The following is a 20,563-nucleotide window of genomic DNA, read 5'->3' on the forward strand; positions in this document are numbered from 1 at the left end:
TATACATGAAGTAAAATTAATGATATAATATGTTTTTGATAAATTATTGGGTCTTAAATTGAATTACTGATTGTACCATTAAACGATTAATTTATATATTAACATTGAAAATGATATAAATTACTTAACAATACTACAGTATTATACTGATATTATAGTAAAATATGTTTTACTTAATAGAGATCATTAGTTGGCAAAATTAAAACAGATATTGGTGTGTTTATTCCTGATAGAAATTACAAAATGGGTATGTTCTTAACATTTTAACCTAAGTTTACAAAAAATATTGTTATCATTTTTGATAATTCAATTTTTACTGAATTTATTATAATATTAAGACGTGTAATTGTTTAAAACTATGTTTGAATGTCCAATTGGGGGTAAATGTCTTCTTCGTCTTCATCGTTTTCATCATAATCATCTCCTGGTTCTCCAAGAGCATTCACAAATTCTAAAAAATATAATATAGTTTTTTGAAAATGATAATAATTATGTACATACATTTTCAATATTCTATTTTTGCTAATTTAATTATGATATTAAAAACTATTTTATTTTATTTATTACTTGTATTAAACAAAAAAGTGTTATCAGTATTTGAATATAGGTACTAATAAAATTAATTTTAATATTAAATATATAAGTAGATAAAGTGATAACATTCAATGAAATAATATTAATTAGTCACTAAATGGGTAAAATGCATATTATATTTTACATAAAAATTGTTTTTCAGTTAATTGCTATTTATTAAATGTCACTAATCAATCTCCAGTGAGGCAATGAACATATTTTATGCGGTCCGCAGTCAAGAAATTACATTTTTTATGAACTTATGGTGAGATATAAAAGCTTACATTTAATATTTTGATTTTTCATTGGTTAAAAATATTTTATAACTACTAAATTACATTGTATTTCAAAGGGTCCCAAAAACTTACTGAATGAGTAAAATTTCTTATATATTTCTCAAAAAAAAGTAGTATTTGGTGACTCTTAATAGTGAAAAGTACTAAAATGATGACAGCTTGTTTACTTATTATCAGAATATTTTTTTTGTAAATTTTATTCTGGCTAAGATAGCACAAAAAATAAAACCTCTACTTGTTCAAAATATTAGCATTTATTGGCTTATAAAAATTAAAAATGTTGATATTAATATGAATATGATTTTACAATCAAAGAATTTGACTGATTGCTTATTATAGAATAAACAATTAAATTAAAGTTAAATATAAACTAGGTAAGTAGATTAGAAGATACCTATATGTACAATATAGTATTTGTGCTACTTATATGTTTAAGAATAAAATCTTATCCAATAAAACCTAAGTAGACAATCTTTGTCTTAAAGTTCAATACTAGAAAATCATAAAAACAAAAAACTTATACTAAATTTACTATAAATATATATTATTTATATAATTATCGCCAATTAAGTAGGTATCTAGTGTTAGAACGACTAGATCATAAAGAACCAACGGAAAAAATAAATTATTAGTATGTATGAACAATTATGAACTTTAAAGTCCTGATCACTTATGTAATAGGTACATAGTATATTTTTTGACATAGGTACTAACTAAAATATCTACATACATACCTACCTATTTTATTATGTTTATATATTTGATATTATTTTAAAAAAAATATTACTTTAATTTAAAATATAGCCATACACTATGCGTACATTGATTGAATGTACGAATTATAAATATTAATAAACAGTTTTATATTTAAAAAAACTATTATCTACTAAAGTTCTGTAGTAGATCAATACCCAAGCCAATTAAGATCTAAATCTATATCAATCCTATCATCATTATTTACACTGTCTTCATTGTAGTGGGTATGGGACATGGGCAGGTATAGGTAATTGGTATATACTATAGGTACTATATGTCCGCGTAACAGCTAAAGTCACTCAATCATATAAGTAGGCAAATAAAATAAATCATGATTGTGTGACTGCATTTTGTTATACTGCGTTTGTATACAACACTATACAATATACTCGTATTCAATGTAACAATAAATGTATCCGACATCTTTGGTATTTATGTAGGTACTTACCGTAAAAATCGATTCTTCCATCACCATCCACGTCTACTTCCTTGATCATATCCTCAACTAAAATAAATAAAACAAGGAAAAAAAATTATTCAAAACATTTAATACCTGCCTAATATTTATAATAGGTACCTAGTTGGTAAGTACCTTTTTTAATTGATACTTTTTTTAAACTTTACATATATACCTAGTTAGTAGTTACTTACTTTCTTCTTCTGATAAATCTTCGCCCAAACATTGAAGGACGGCTCTTAAATCCGACGCACTTATATATCCTCTGTTATGTTTGTCAAATACCTGAAACCACATTAATTTGGTTTAGTATAACTACCTACTTGATACTTATACTTTTTATGTTTTTCGGAGAAAAAAAACACTTGAAAACTTCAATGTATTGTATATTTGTATATTACAATTTATTGGATTATCTTCTAAAAAAAAAAAATGTCTAGTGCTTAAATACTTTTGATACCTAAATTACATAGACATTACATTTGTATCCTGCACTATTGTATTAGGTATGAATATATTTTTACAATGTCAACATTTAAATTAAACACGCATTACCCTACATGCAAAATAATGAGTGAAGACTGAAGATAAATACAATATTTTTAAATTAGGCTATTTCTCTATTTAACTTACAAGTTACAGTCAAACCATTCACGCCAAATTATATAAAACATAGCATTCAAAAATACTGAGTTAATAAATCAGTTGGGTTTGACTTCATTGCCTACTGCTGAAGTAAGCCCGAAGTCTCCAAAAAAAATGTAGTTATCCATATCTTACACATATTTAATGCACTTCTAAAATGTTCTTATTTTGCACTTATAGGCTATAGTGTCCATACAAAGCTAAATAAGCATCCTAATCGGCTATCATACCATCGACTTGAAAGTTAATTCTCAAATGTATAGATAGTAGATACTACCATTACTACCTATGGAAAATTGGTTTACCAGAATATGATGGCGTTGAAGTTGTTCAAAACTAATCTGTTCATACTACTTTTACCCTCAGATTTTCGCCTAATGTTTCTCTATATGATATATTCATTCCATCTCAGTAAAATATTTTGGTTTAATACTTGATAAAAGATTATCTTGGGCCCACCATATCATAATTTTTAGACTAGCTCTAAATAATCACCCGCGCATAATACTCAATAATAAATACACTTCCATGCATGGAAACGAAACTTTATGAAACTTTACCAATAATGTAAGACGAATAATCGAATGTTAATAAAATTCAAATCTTCCAAAACATTTTTCAAAAAAAAAAAATAAACGAATGCGAATCCTTTCGTTTAAAATTATATCCTATTTACAGGTTTAAAACAATAAACCTTGAAGCCAAATTTTTTTATAAAAAATTTAAAAACCACTTCTCATACGAATCCTCTCAAATTAAAATGTTGGCTTCTGCTACAATACCGGGTAATCATCTAAAATGCTAAGTAATGCACAAGTTTGAAATTGTATTGTGATGATCTATTAAGTACAGGACTTCATAAAAAAAAGAATAAATAAATAAAGTAATAAATTAAAAAATGTTTTCAATAAGTAGCCCCTTTCATCAAAAATATTTTTTCATCATATCATATTTGTTAGTAGTCTTGTAGTCTTACTTATAGTCTTTATTTTGATTGTATTGACTTTATATATTACACGTAACAAAAATTTATACCTGCGTGAATAATTAATATAGATAGTTTTTTAAATTATTTGAAATTATAGATGTATCGCGATCGTGTATGATAAATATTATTAAATACATTTAACCTTTATCGAATTTACTAACAGGATTGAAAAATAACAAATAACTGTAAATAGTTTTGTGTCACATATCTATATAAAAATACTAATCAAATACTTTTCTTGTACATTTGTTTACATACTACAGTACAGTGTACACTTGTACTAGATGAAATCAATAGGTTAGGTCTATAGATCGATATTACTCCACTATAAATTATAATACATCATTTCACACTACAACTATGCAATATGCACCGTATAGTAGCTAGCTTGCAAATAACAAACATTAGAACACTACCTATATTATGTGTATATAATATAGAATATAGTCCCATTCCATATTCCATTCTCTTCCTCAAACTACTATCTTAACTCTCCTATTATCCGTCTTATGCGCATTGCCAATACCGACCCTTCTTTCTCGTTTTAAATTGAGCTGAATTATTTCATTATTACTACTTATATATAATTATTGATTGCCATTAGCCTTTGACGTCTTTATGCGTATTACGTATATTGTTTATATTATTTATTATTGTGTAATGTTAAACCGTTTATCCAAACGTGTTAACCATTACTCATTACTTATATTCTTTTCACTATTGTTATTATTATTTCCTATACTACTCTGTTTAAATTGGACAGTTGTCCGTAAAATAAAATAATATATTAAAATAGTAATTATTTACCTATAATTATACACACAATAAGCAGGATTAAATTATGTAAAAAAAATATTTATATTTTTAATTTTATTTATTATAATAGAAAATTTCCAAAAATACTTTTTATTTATGAACTTAAACAAGTTATACAATTACTATTTTAAAACTATATATATTATTTTGAACTTTGAATAGTATTATAGAAGTGATTACAACTATTTTTTATGCAAACGAACTTTGAATCGTAATTTCTGGTGTAACACTAATGGCTAATTAGTAATTAATATAGGTTATCATAATATATTAAGTACTAAAATAATCGATGTATAAACAGGGGGGTAATTAATCTGCTCATGCTGTATAGTAGATTTCGAGTGATCTTCACCAATGATTAAGTCAATATAATATGGTTGTATTAAATTTGAATTAAAGCATATAAAAACATAATATATTAGACTAATTATACATAATATGCCTATATACCTGTATATGCCTGTATATGTATATGATAAACGATTATATTATGAATGGGATGAATTTATGTCTAGAATTATTTTATATTATTTAATATTAGTAACTTATTTTTCTTTTAGCGATAGAGTAAGTTGAATAAAGTTTTTTTGAAAATATCACATAATATTATATTATATTATTTTAGTTAAATAGGTGCTTACTTGCTTATAAGTTATAATACTGACCATATACCCACCAAAGAACGGTTTGAATAAGAATCATAATATAAAATATTAATGACTGTATAAAATAATAATACTACGAAAAATGTAAAGTCCTTGAAGCAGTGGTTCTCAACCGATGTACCGCAGAACACTAGTGTTCCATGAACTGGCCTTAAATATTACTAAAAATATGAATCATTTAAACATATACATATTATAGTATGTAAAACGTCCCGAGATTTTTATAAAACACTCAAGGTTAGGATATTGCAGTGAACAAAATAAACTTAAGAACCACTACCTTACGGTTAGAATATTACTGAATTACAACAAAATAACTAAAATTGTTTAAGGAAAAATCGTTATTTTTCGTTGAAATATTTAATTACTTCAACATTTTTTATTCAAACATTTATAAAAATAAATATAAATTGACGCTCAACTTTTTTTTTTAATTTCGTTAAGAACAATTTACGAGGAACCTTGTAAATTAATGTGTTTTTAACTAAAAAATTATTTTAAGTTTTCGTAATTTGACAATAAATAATAATTACGAAAAAAAAAATAATGACCATGTACTTTCCATTCCTATTTTTAATTTTTATAAAAACAGCTAATAAAGTAAGTGGTATCACATTTTCAAATTATTATTTAAATACAACAATTTTTTTTCGTTAAATTGAAAAAAATTCGATTATTCCATTTAATATCTATAAATAACACGATAAGAGCTACGATATTTTTAAAATTACATCTCGTCTATAGAGCTAATATTAATATTTTGTAAATATATCAATTCGTGACTATATTATTCATTTTTGAATTACAAAAAAAAAGTTAATCGATTTCGTCAAAACATAGTATTACATACAATTGTTTTACTTTTAGTTCTTCTCCAGCCTCCAAAATGCCAAATAACTCTTAATTTGAAACCAAAAGCTCTTTTACGTTTCTATACATTATTATATGCAAAAAAAAAAACTATTCATGTCATTGTAAAATGTATTTATTTCTTAGCTTCTGATTTCATAAATATTGAATATAATATATAAACAGTAGATAAGTTATTAGGCACCAATCTACGGTCTCGGAAGTTATAGCACTAAAAAAATTAATTTTTAGCGCTTAAATATGCACATGAAATTATTAATATCAGCGCTATAAATAGCACTAAAAATTGGAAAATATGCAAAATAAAATTTTCAACAAATTTTTTTAAACATGAAATTTAATTTAATTTTACAGATTTTTAATGTTTTTCATAGAATATGATGGTATGTATCGACAGGAATACGACTGCAGCACGATAATACAACTAATCTAATGATAGTGCGATAGTGCAATGTGACTGACACCATCTTAAAATATAGCAATTTGTTTTCGTTCACATATTCGTAGACGGCTGTTTGGTAGGTTAACTAAATTTAGTTTTCAAAAATATGCCCATAAACAGCACTTAAAACTCCAAATTAGCAAAATAGCAGTAAAAACCGTAAATATGCAAAAAATAGTAAAATAAAATTATGTGTATGACATCAGAGAAGTGTGAAACATATTTGTATCTTACTTTGGATGTTCTAGGACGAACCAAGAAAAAATGAATTTGCTAGAACTTCCAAGCCCTGTATATAAGTAATACTCAAATTTAATACCTTCGTATATTATATTATTATTAAATCTTAGATAATGCATGTAAATAGCGCGTAGTACACTAATACGCCTTTACCTATACAATACGGTTTTCCCAAAGTATAATCTTATTATGAATCGAGACTATAATAACGAATGTTGTGGCCCGTAGCTCACAGGCAGGCACGTATATAAGGGGGGTTTGGGGCTCACCCCCCCCCCCGAAATAGTTTCGAGTAACGAGAAAAAAATTGTTTTATTAAGTTGTGGCACAATTTGTATTGCTAAATTTTGTAAAACCTCCCCCCCACCCGAAATTTGTTTTTGTATACGTGCCTGCTCACAGGTAAAACATACTAATCTTTTAAAAACAGTTTAGGTGTCTAACTATAGTCTATTATTACCTACCTCGTATTTGGTAAATATTTACTATAATTATCGAATTCATATTTTATAATGACATCCTTTATGATACAAAATAAACTTAGAGGGTTATATTGCAATAGTTGTATTTATTAAGACAGCTGTAGTAGTATAACACTAGATAAACAAAACTAGTTTTTAGCAGTCTGCAGGCCTCCGTAGTCTTATACTACTGGAACTTGCGTTTTGCGCTTCTGCAGATGCAAAGTGGAATACATTATAATATTTAAAACAGTTTTGCACAATCCACTCACAATTTGTGATTACCCATACGATATTGAAATCTGCTAGGAACCATATAATACCTCACGTAAAGCCCACTAAGTATAACGAGCGTTATATTTCCAAGCCTTATAAAAAAAATATAGATTTTTGCGATTTCGATCTATTTTTATTTTTAATTGATTATGATTTTAATTTTAACTGTTTGAAATATTTAATTTTACCGTTCCACTTTTCTTAATGTTCTTATAATTAAAATACATGTTTGGTATGTTAAAAAATACCGACTGTTTTATTTTATATTTTTGTTTTAATTAGTTTTTTTCTGGTTTCCTAGTATAGCTAAGATGAAAAAAAAACTTTCCAGTTCACAATTTAAAAGAAAAATCGTTAAATATTTTAAACAGACATATAAAAATGTTTATTTGCTTTTATTTTAAAACCATTTTGTATTTTTAAAAGTTTTAATACAACTGTTTGTAAATAATATATATAAAATATCCACAAGTACTTAATGTGAATTTATGTAAGATTAAATGTTATACTTAAAAAGTTTACAATACGTTTAAAAGCGTTTGACATGTAAATAGCAAAAGTTCTTGTGTCTACCTATTTATTTTGTATTATAAACTCTACACTATCTTTAAAACATAAAATAAAAAAAATGAATTTTTGATTTGAATAAAATATATTAATGCTCAAGGTTAAACTAGAACGTGCTTTACGATAATTCAAAATTCCAGTTGTGACGATACCTGCAGTTATCATGTAATAATGATTTTTATAATGTCACAATTTAATATTACTTTTATTTAATGACTGTCTAAAACATACTCGCCTCCTAAAACACGGTTTATGAATATATATATATATATATACGTATATATGTATTCAATGATTTGACCTTAGATTTTGTAGTTTAAATAATAATTTATTTATAAACAGATTTTAAATAGTAAGCATTTAATATTTATATTTTTCTGTGATTTAAAGTTTTCACTGGTGAAAATTTATTAACTATTTAAGAATTATATCGTGAATGCCTTGTACGATTGTGTGATTTTTCTGAACATTTAAAACATTATTGATTTATATAAATTTAATATTTTGTTAAATCTACACGTCCTTGTATTTTGAGAATCGCATTTTTTTAAAATTATTATTTACAACACATAATGTGTTTAAAACAATTAGTTTTGTTATTTTTATACTTCGACATAATGTACCTAACTATAACGCGGCTACACTACGATAATTATTATTCGTATCTACTCCGAAGAATATCGTAATTATAACTCATACAGAGTTACGGTAATCGAATATTAAAGTGTCGTATTTTATTACAAAACCTTTGGTTTAGTATTTCATAGTGATTACAATTTATAAGCAAACATAATATCGACTGTACTTGCTGCCTACGAATTGTGTCATGACGCAATCGTGGTATATATATATTATGAACTATGAACAACTTTTCGATCCAAACTATCGATTATTATTATTAATGTCTGAAGCTGCAGGTATTATTATAGGCAACAAATATATTTGTTCGAGATATTATAATGCCGCAAAGTAATAATTTTATTTCAGCATTTGATGATGTAGGCACTAAACATATACTCGTTTCAATAGTTATCGCATGCAGTGGTTTCAGAGTGCGTTGAATATTTTATAAGACCCACTCCGAGTCGAAAGTCAAAAGTTGTATTGTTCTGAACTTTAATGTATGCATTTATTTACCCTCGGGACGTTAAACCAAAGACCTCATAAATAAAATAGTATTATATATTGTATTATCATTGTAAATTCCCATGTATATTTATATATATATAGGCTAATGGCTATAAAACCATAGTATACATATATATATATATACCTTCCTTTTGTAATAACGTATATCGCTGATCGTTATACACATACACAAACTGTGTAACGAACAGTTTATCTTTTATATCTCTCCTATACATTTTTAATGGATTTTTAAATTTAATATAAAAGTATACGTATACGCTGGTTTTATTTTTCAAACCTAAGTGATGGCCGCACCACATTACACGATGTATGAGCCGTGAGGAAACGCGAATATCAAGACATAAAATATATATTAATACTATACAAGACGCTACATATAATGGCAGAAACGAACATGTGAGATACTGAGATCATATTATTATAAATTTGTAGGTTCCAAAACGCCGTCCTCGTAAATTAAACTCAAGAGTATCACGAATTCATGATGCATGTAAATATACACAAAAAAAAAAAAAAAAAAATTGTCAACGCTTTAAAAATATGTTAGTAATAAATAAATGCAAAAAGATTTAATTAGGTATGAGTTATCGTCAAAACTCAAAAAATAAATAATTTCATACAATGTCTTGAAGTGAAAAATTTAATTTAATTTAAATGCAATGCAATCAATGGCATTTATGATAGTTTACTGTTTTTCTGATAAGCATAACACAATATCGTATTACAGGAAGGTACATTGAAACGTGGTACTTACATAAAACAATTATTATTTTCATTACTTATATATTATAGTTGTATATCTCAAGTCTTGTCGACAATATAAGTTATGCTTCTTATACTTGTTTAATTGCCACTTTGCATTCTATTATATAATTTTATATTAATATTGTTTAAATATTTTTAATAGTATCAACATGGTGTCATAAAATACTTTTAAAACGTTTTAATACACTATTATATGTTTTTCTCACTAGGTAACCACGAATTTCCACCAGTGAGAACTATTTTTAATATTTTTAAAACTTATTGGTAGTATGTAAGTATGTAACAGAGGTGACTAAAATATATAGTTTTACGTTTTACTGCGAAGAGTCTGGACTATATAAATTTATAAATTAAAAAATTGTTATGATTTGTTTTATAATTTATTATTACATTTTAAAACCACTCGCGGTATCGAATATTATTGAAAATAAAATGACTACTAATATATAATATTTAAACGTACCCTAAATGCATCTCGGAGTTCTTTTTCCTCTTGATCCGCGGTTTTTTCTGCCGTACCACCCATATTGTAGACGATTTCCACAAACTCTTGAAAACTGAACGCTCCGTCGCCTATAACATTGTGGAACATGATAAAAATTACCCATTTCATTAAATGTTTGGTATAATTTATTAATCACTTGATAATTATTTTTATTAAAGGCTAAAAATTAGAAACATTATAGGCTAGGTACCCACATAACCTAAAAATCACACTCTTAAATTGCTATATTATAGTTTATTAAAACAAATTATAAATATATTAATTTTTTTTTTATTTTACTTTGCCTTAATTTATGCAATATATTATATTAATATAGGCCGACGTAGTTTCAGCTTAATCATTCAAGTTTGGTTCGATTTGATTTCTTAACCCTCAACAGTTCAACCCTCTATTCTAAAATATAAATTAATAAAATTAAGGCATAATATATACCATCAATGTCGACTTCCTGTAACATTGTTTCCAATTCTTCTTCTCTAGCGAACTGTCCGAGACTTCGCATAACTCGACCCAATTCTTCTTTCGTGATGCTGCCGTCACCGTCTTTATCAAATAACCTAAACGCTTCTTGAAATTCTACAACGAAGAAGCCAAATCTATTAGTTTTAGTTTATATAAAATATTAATATTATTATTAGGTGCCTATCTAAAAATAATATCAAAAATAAAATAAAAAAAACCTCGAAAAATGTAAACGAAAAGAACATTGTTTTTAACCACGCAATTTAACGTTTTAAGTTTTGTAATTTAATAATAAATAGTCGTATAATTTGAGTACAAGCAATTAAATTAAAAAGTATAAAATTAAGTTTAATGAATTGTTGTCCATTTATTCGGATAAATGCTGCTACCCCGAAAAGATTATATATTTACATTTTCACCGTAGAATAATACATTCCTAGCAAGTAATTAATTACATTAAGTAGGTACACATAATAACTCAAAGTTTAATAGTGATATTTTTTTATTTTTTAAAACATAATACCCACACATCAAAGATTAACTCCAAATTTAATTTTTAATCCTCTTAAATACAGAAATCTACGCATAAGTCGTAAATGGGACGATTAAATTATGTCCAATGATGAAATATGGCATAATATTGAAATATAAAATCAATACATAATGTACCGAGATATAATATACATCGTTGTATTGAATCACATTTTATTATATCAAATTTAAGCGATTAATAAGTCAGGATGATAATTATTAATTATATGAGAATTATTCTTTTCGTATACTATTTTTCGAGTCAAAATGTTCATAATATTATATTATTTTTATCGTGTTTGCATAATTTTTTCGTTTTATAGCATGTCACGTCACCTTTCATTTGTGCTTTAGTAACGTGCACTAAGTTTCTATCGGTAGGCTGAGTGGGTTGTGGATGTACTTGGATTTCCGTTGGTTTTTCATTGCTTGTGGGTTTCGGAGTGGTGCCGTTCACTACATTATTACTGTGGTGTTTCGTTACTGTTGGTTGTGCGCTTACGTTTTGTGGCATTTGTTCGTCTATTTGCCGATTCTATATTATATAATATACAGTATACAGTACAACAAGCTACATATTCAAAACTGATATAAAAAATGACTAATTATACTTATTAAAATATTATATTACTATAGTATAACAATGTTATAAGACAATCCTTTTTTGTATAATTTATTATGTGATGTGGGTGACGAATAAAACACTGCATTTAATACATAATCAGTTAAAACTATAATATGTTATGTTTAATAGTGAATTCAATCATTTTTACAGAACGTACGTACGGCTTACATATATTTATTTGTGTCTTGTGCGCTTAAGAGTAATAAATAGGTAAAAAGAATAGGATACAGCTGTTTCCGGCATAGGTATTCTTTAATCTTTACCAGTAAATCTGCTCATCTTAGGTATACATCAAGAGTCATCTAGATATAGTTGGAACAATTTTAGGAGATTACCGTATCCTCTTTTCATGTTGAATATGGAACACTTTTATGAACATAGTCGTATAGAGATACATTCTACGGCATTTGTCAATAAATTATTGTATTAAATTTTTTCCGACTAGTAAGCTTACACATATTAAAAAATAGTCATGAGACATGAAATGTGTTGTACATATTATCGTTTATTCTCTTATTAATTATGATTATTCTAAAAACAGAAGAACCGTGTATATACGTATTTTATCATTGGTTACTTGTGCAGAACCGCATATTGTATTATATATATATTCTAAATTCTTAAATTTATTATATGCAAATATTTATAATAATAACTATTATTACCTATCTTAGTTTTGATTGCGTAACAAATAAAAATTTATTGAAAACGTAATTTGACAATCCCTATGTATCGATAATTATTGATAATAAATTAGCGTTTAATTATGTTGTATTTTACTCGCCGTATATTGTATATACTTGGTGATTCACCAAGCATAAACATAGCCTTTTAATCCTTTAATAATACATTATCAAGTTGAGTATATCTATAATGGTTAATATACATTTTGTATAGTGCATATTATCACATACTTATGTATAAAGGAATATATTTTTGTAGTGATTAGTGTTTCTATTACAATAATAAATGGTTTACAAGTCATGGTTTTTAAACTGCTGTTATCGTGGAAACAAGAATAAGTATAATGTTATTACAAACTGAGAGACGATTGTATATAAGTACCAAAGAATAGATACCCACAATACCGCATAATATAATTAGTATAGAATTCGATCACAAAGAATAATAAACGAGAATTAATGCAATGAAAGAAAAGGGTCAATTTAAAACTGTCTACCACTTTATTTATTTAATATACTACTATACCTATATATGATATAACTTCTTTAAAAATATGTTGGATAATATTATATAAGTATTGGGAGTAAGGACCTAATATACGGACCATTATACAGTTGATATTAAAAATAAAAACGATTAATTGTATATTTTTTTATAAAATTACGAAAAACACAATAAATTCATAAATAACTCTATCCCAATTAAATTTCAAAATAATTACCACACAATAAAATATTAACCGATCCGTTATTGTTTAAATTTTAAAGTTTTGAAAATAATAATTTTACCAGTCCCTTGAATAGTCGAATACGCAGTTTTATAATATATCAGAAGACGGTTTATTGTAAAATGTATATTTTTAATTAATATGTTGTAAATTATATTTTAAATATCACGTTTTTGTTAAAAAAAGAAAAAAAACATTTTCATTTATAATAGGTAAGTATACGTATTATTCTCGAATCTCGAATGTAGATAAATCAATTAAGAACTGCTTTATAGTATTGAAAACTTTTTCCTTATCTAGCTATTATACCTTTTAAACGGTATTCAACCCTTAAATGTTATCTTAATTCAACATGATTCACACGCACAAACACCCTATTAACCTCTGAATCATACTGTCTTATTACATCATAATATACATTTAATATGAAATAAAAATATTTGATTTTTTTTAATACATTTTTTTTCAAAAAATTTTCATAAAATTCGATAAAATTTCATTTTTGAACTGTATTATTATGTACAAATAATGAAAATTTAATAATTTTGAAACTTGTACAAAAGTAATTAAAACACACATAAGGTTTAAAAAGTCAAGTTTTTTATAATACCTTGAATATTTTGTAATCATGTATATTTCCTTTACTAAATTTGAGTTATTTAAAAATATTTTTAAAATATTGTTTTGTTGTGAAGAGTAATGATGAACTTTTATTTGCCAATTTCAATATCATTATTATTTTTAATTATTTTGACGACTGCCGTAGCAAATGAAAGTGCATGGTTTTAAACCAAACTGTCCTAGACCTAATTAAAAGCAGTGTTAAGATAGAATCCAAACACTATTAATTGTTTAAACATAATGTCCGTGCCAAATAAGAAGATATGGATATTACAAATTTTCATTTATATTTCCTCATTGTATGGTTATTGTGTAATGACAAATCATGTTAAATATTTTTAATTATTATGCTCTTCAAAATAAAAATAAAAATTTAAGCTTTTTTTATAAATATATATATTTTAAATTGTGTTATGAATAATATTTTGAAAAACTGTAATGATATGCATAGAATAAGCATAAAAACTAATTTTCATGGTTATACTAATTAGATTTTATTTTTAATTACATACCTAAAATGCAATACAACTCGTTCGTTAAACTAATACAAAAAACAAATTAATATTTTTGTATTATAATATTAGACATATGTACCGATACATAATAATAATAATAATAATATTATTAATTAAAAGTACTCACGACAAAATTCCTTATTTGGTTCACCAATGGGGAAGGCGAAAAGTATTTTTCGAATACTGAAGATATTTTACCATCCATGTTAAATATTATTTTTAATATGCGTGGTATACAGTTTAACCAATGATATTCACTCAAACGAGTAAAAAAAAAAAGAAAAAAATGAATTATAATTATTAGATTATAGTAATGTTCTGTACGATCTGTGCGCTCGAAAAACTCGAGAATTGCGTCAACGCAAAACCTGTTTTTGTATTTTCAAATTTACTCGTATTGTATTATTTTAAAATAATTATTGTTTACATCGAAATATCTATCCACTCTCCCTCTCTTCGTGTATGCGAATGATGTGCGATTCTCTACGCTAAACGTTGCAGTGTATGATCAAATCAAAACGACAAATACATACGTTTTTCTATACGATAATGTAAAAAAAAAAAAATACACGTTTGTGATGGTGACTGTTTGGTATACGATGGTGTACGAATTACTATAGTTGAATGTGTGTATTATTTGTGTACTCGGTGCCGGGGAAGGGTGTCTCGTACTACGCGGATATAATAATATATAGTGTCGCGATAGAGAGCAGTTGTGCGGTGTTCACGTACTGTGATGGTCTTTTGCCGGGTCCCGGAGATGCTGCATGACGACTACTGCACGAGCGTTTGTAATCGCGGCGGGCGATATAACGCTCACGCGGCGGCGGCGTCGGCGGCTGCGGCGTCGGTGGCGGGCACTCGAACACCGAGTTTATCCGAAACTCGGGGGGGTTTTTTTTTTTTAAAACGAAAAATCGCATGCGCTCTTTTCTCTCTTTCTCTCTTACGCACTATCTCTCTCTCTCTTTCTCTCTCCCCCTCTCCCTCTCACTCTCCCGCGCGTGCTCGTTTTTCTACGCCGCCGCCGCCGAAAGGGTAAAGAAGAGTTTCCATCATCCGCGTCCGTCCGACCCGCCCCCCGATATATCGAATTTTCAGCGGCAGTGTCGGCGACGACAAATCTTCGTGCCATCGCCGCTGCACCACGCCTTATATCGTCGCCGCTGCTCTTCTCTCCTTCGGTGTATATATATATAGTATAAAAAATAATATATACTTAAAGTCTATGTATGTACACCGCGGGCCAAAATTGTATAATATATAAATATATTAGGTATTATTTATATGAACCTTATCGTAGGTGATGACTTTTTCTCCTCTCTATTTCCGTGTCGGCCGCATCCCTCTATAATAATCCGACAATAAATATATATATATATATATATATAACGCATTATCATCCCTTTTAGCTTTTATAGTCGGCTAGTTGCGACGTAGATAAGAGCGAGTTTTTTATTTTTCACTTATTTCATTCGGTTTTTTTTTATTTCACGCTCGCACGCTCGAAAATCGATTACCCAAACAGATGACACTAATATTTATAATGTACATACACACGCGCGCGCACACACACACACACACACACAGCCATATAATAATACGCAACAGTCATATTATCACGTATATATATATATATATGGTACAATACGTTTGTACATAATATATGTGTACATAATCTCATACAATGTACCATAAGTGTATATAAACTGTATCTATGTATACATAAGACCTTTATTTTTTATTAAATATTTCTTCTCGCCGACGACAATATACACGTATTATATAACGCGGGCTCACAGCGATCTGTTGTCGATTATTTTATACAATATTATGTGACGTAAGCGCCTGCTATAGTATTTTTATTTTATTTCGTTCCAAGAGATTTCGCGCGCAGTAACTTTAATAATACTATCTCGACCACGGCACGTAATATATCATAATATATAATATTAATTATTATGTATCTATCCTAAACGCGGTTTTTTTTCCATTAAATATCGCTACTTATAATACAACGACGAGTAAACCTAAATGATACTATTGACTAAAATTAAAATTTTAAATTAAAAAGTATATTACATTTTTTTTCTTATTTTGTGTAAAAATATCTTGAATAGAAGGTAACCCTTTTCATCTACTCCTCAAATAATTTACCAATAATAAATCTATACATGTAACCACAATATAGTAATCCTTGAAATTTTGTAGGATTGTAAAATTAGTGAACATATATCGAGTTAGTACAATACGTCATATTGAATATGATGCTTAACTTTCAGTGTACCTGTATATTATAAAATTATTTTAAAAGGACGCTATGCCCACACGTGTTATTTTTGTCGTGCACACGCATAGCATAGAAAATCTATACATAATAGATTTTTACTACAGTTTATTTATAAAATATTTTACAGCGAACTTGCACAGATATTATTGAATTTGTATAGAAGAGAATTTAAACTGTACCTGAGCGTGGAGTTCTTTTATATACTCGTATGTATACATATTTATTTAAATTAAGATATATTAATTTGAAAAGATTATGTATAAAAAGTACTTCATTTAACTAATTTATAACTAAAAATATGAAAACAAATTCTCCGGTAAGGCACAGTGTATAATCTCCAGTCTCCACCATACAAATTCTATAGGTAATATGAAAATTTGGTCAAATATCAACTATAAATAAATTATAATTAGAATCCGATACGTAGATTTGTTATGTTTCACGTGTGTTTAGCAGAAACACACAAGTGTATTAAATGGTCACATACTCCATTATTAATGTTATAATTTAATATATAAACTTAATATAATTGTTAATTTTTCATGTTTTTAAGTTAAATTAATATTTTCATATTTTATTTTTAAAACGAATTAAATTCTTAAATTCTGAATTATTGGTTTTATTAGCTGTTTAAAAACCTGGTTAACGATTAACATAAAAGGCAATTATTATAATGTTCTTTGATGCTTCAATACGTTTATAAAAATCAAATAAAAATACGTAAAATAGATCAGTTAGTAAATTATACTTATCGGTTACAAAAAACAAAAAAAAAATATATAAAACTTACCATGATAACTATTTAAAAACTGACAACACACAACAATATTCAAACAACCTATAACGAACTGTTAATAATTTAACAACAGGTAATGTATTGAATGTTTGAGTGTTTGATAAAACTGAACAAAATATTATGTGACATCTTATTTAAGTGCCTACATCTTTGAAAAGTTATATGACTGCGTTTATGTTTGTCTTTTGACTTTACATGATTACATATTATACGATACCACGTATGTTTGCCAGTGGATTAAATTTATCTCTGAAAAACTATTTTTAATTAATATTTATACGTACACAGTTCTGTTAATATTTTTTTTTGCGTGGTCTATATTTCTCCGATCGCAACAATTACATTATTTTTTATATGAGTTCGATATAAACTCGTAAGACATTATAAAAACCAGGTACTTGTGTTGAGAACGTATTTCAATAAATTAGTATTATTCAAACTCTACATGGATTACCTTTAAACTTTTCTATTATTATTATTTACAGAACACTTTTGCTATACTTTTATATAATAACTTGGTAAATATATATACATTTATATTATACAATACTTGTTTACTGGTTTAACTTGTATTATAAGTTGTTACGTAATTTATTTTTCACAAAATGTATTTATTTTTTATTGAGTTTACAACGTATATAACCATATACCTAGGTACATAAACAATCAAGTCAAATTGATGATTATATTTAAATCTTAAAACAATAAACTTTCGGTTTACAATAAAATAGAGTATTACAATTATTAATTTAAGTTTTATTCACAGTAAGTACAAAAGTATACCTAATTATAAATATTAAAAATATTTTAAATATATAAAGATTATAATGATATACTAAAATTTTTTTTAGTAATTTTCTAACTCGTTTATATTAATTAAAAATATTTTAAATCCATACGGTTTCAACATTATGTACTCGTATAACAGAAAAACAGAGTTTATCGTTTTAATTTACGAGGCACACATTATGTAAATCAGTCACAATCAATAAATTATTTTTATGCAGGCGAAGACCAGCACTAGTTTTCACCATTTCATTTCATTTTTTTAAAGACAATTATTTTTTTGAAATACTCTTTGTCACATTATTCAAAATACTTTATATCTATATTCTACATCTTAAGAATATCCTAAAAAACCAAATACTAATATTATACAGAATAAATTTTTAAATTTTTTTTTTTAAGTATGGAATTCGTGACAATCTTTCCCGTTTGAGGGATGATTGTCATATTAGCATGGAATTTGTTGTTCCAAATAAACCAAATGTTAAGCCAAATCAAATATAAATTGTCAGTTATTAATGTAAAAAAAACCCCAATCTACTATTTGATAACAAATTAACTTAATGAATTATCAATTATCAATACAGACGAAAATTATACATAAAAATATACGTTACTAATAATATGATACATGAACAGTGACAGGATATTGACCTGATGTGCAACTGAGCGCATTGTTGAGTATTTCTTGTGCTTTTATAGAAAAAGTTGTGGGATGCTGCCTATGCTATTAATCAGTACATAGATTACAGTATCTCATAAAACATCTATGTATTGTGTATATGACATTTAATAATAAGTTATTTTTTTAATTTATCTACTTAATTCAAATGTTAAAATTAATTATATTATAATATTATAAAATGTTATATTAAATTATATATAATTAGTACACTTCAATTGCTAAATTTTAAAATTAATTAAATCTAATTAATAAATTAATAACGATATACTATATATATATATATATCATTACAGATTAATGAATATAAATACTATCTAGTTTCAGAATTATTAATATTATGACAATTGACAACACACCGTGTGACAACTAGCCTCGATCTCTCCTATTCGTGTTGATAAAAACGCACTTTATTGTTTAAATATTTCAATAAAATAATACACCATAAATTAAAATTAGTACAATATGTGAACACTGGTAATTGAATATTAAATCAGAAAAGTACGAAAATAAATTTTGAAAATATATCATATTCTATAAGGATGAAATAAAAGCTCTAAATTACCTATAATTTATTTTTTTTTCTACCAGCACTTATTAGTTTATCTTTTACATAATAATTAAAAATTAGAGTCATTAAAAATACAATCTGGATTTTATTCGAAATTTTTTTTATATTTATTGATATAAATGTATTATTTTAATGTTACAGGCCTACAGCCTAAGTATTTTGTTATCAACAACCTTTAGAAATACATATTTTTTAAATGTTTTAATATTATATAATATTTATTATTTGTTTTTATTATAGCATAAAACAGCTTACAAATATCAACTTAATGCTATGAAATACTTACAAAAATGTTTATTTCGTAAAATAATATTATAAGAATATTTAATAGTTATTTATCATTTTATCAGATATACATTTTAGTTATTATCAGTATTTATAATTGTTGACCAAAAATTGCGATAGTTATCTAATACCAAAAAACTTATGTCTAGAACTATTTATTGTTTCAACACTTCTAACCTCGATTTATTAATAATCCTAAAAGCAAAAACTCATCGATCTACGGTTGTATAACAAACAATTTTTTTGTTTATTTAGTGTGTCGGCAAACACTATTACAAGGTTATTGCAAGGGAAAATCCTATTTCAAATTCTATATAGATTTTCTAACCACCAGCTGGTATATACCTATATATTATCTAGGTTTGATATTAAAGGAGATGTCGTTTTTAAAAATATAAACAACTTTTTAAAGATCTCCGAGACTTGTACTTTATGTTCTAGACGTGATAACATTTTCAAATTTGAAATCAATAATACGCATTCCTATTGCGTACCTATCATTCAGAATCTAAATGGG

The 20,563-nt window shown here is 26.2% G+C and overlaps 1 protein-coding gene across 3 annotated transcripts; it reads right to left on the reverse strand.

Annotated features, from left to right (window-relative positions):
• Positions 1-17: 17 nt before the first annotated feature.
• On the reverse strand, positions 18-17,839 carry LOC113550393 (neo-calmodulin-like). Of its 3 annotated transcripts, XM_026952185.1 has the most exons (8): positions 14,764-15,440; positions 14,634-14,662; positions 11,801-11,999; positions 10,904-11,047; positions 10,430-10,539; positions 2,277-2,367; positions 2,074-2,130; positions 19-451 (listed from the first exon to the last, which is right to left on the reverse strand). In XM_026952185.1, the coding sequence occupies exons 3-8, from the start codon at positions 11,976-11,978 to the stop codon at positions 357-359; spliced, it is 675 nt and encodes a 224-aa protein (XP_026807986.1). In that variant the 5' UTR covers positions 11,979-11,999; positions 14,634-14,662; positions 14,764-15,440; the 3' UTR covers positions 19-356. The 3 variants fall into 3 exon arrangements, with proteins under 3 accessions (XP_026807984.1, XP_026807986.1, XP_026807985.1); XM_026952183.1 differs by lacking the exon at positions 14,634-14,662 and having other exon boundaries at positions 18-451; positions 14,764-15,441; XM_026952184.1 differs by lacking the exons at positions 14,634-14,662; positions 14,764-15,440 and adding an exon at positions 17,717-17,839.
• Between the last annotated feature and the right edge of the window lie 2,724 nt (positions 17,840-20,563).

This window comes from Rhopalosiphum maidis, chromosome 1 (genome assembly GCF_003676215.2).
Source record: "Rhopalosiphum maidis isolate BTI-1 chromosome 1, ASM367621v3, whole genome shotgun sequence".
Taxonomy (NCBI): Eukaryota; Metazoa; Arthropoda; class Insecta; order Hemiptera; family Aphididae; genus Rhopalosiphum; species Rhopalosiphum maidis.

Coding starts and splice junctions, on each gene's coding strand:
- LOC113550393 (XM_026952183.1), bottom strand. CDS start 14,841: ATGGATGGTAAAATATCTTCAGTATTCGAAAAATACTTTTCGCCTTCC. Junction 2,368..10,429: donor AACTCCGAGATGCATTTAGG/GTACGTTTAAAT, acceptor ATGTGGTTTCAG/GTATTTGACAAACATAACAG. Junction 2,131..2,276: donor AGATTTATCAGAAGAAGAAA/GTAAGTAACTAC, acceptor TATTTATTTTAG/TTGAGGATATGATCAAGGAA.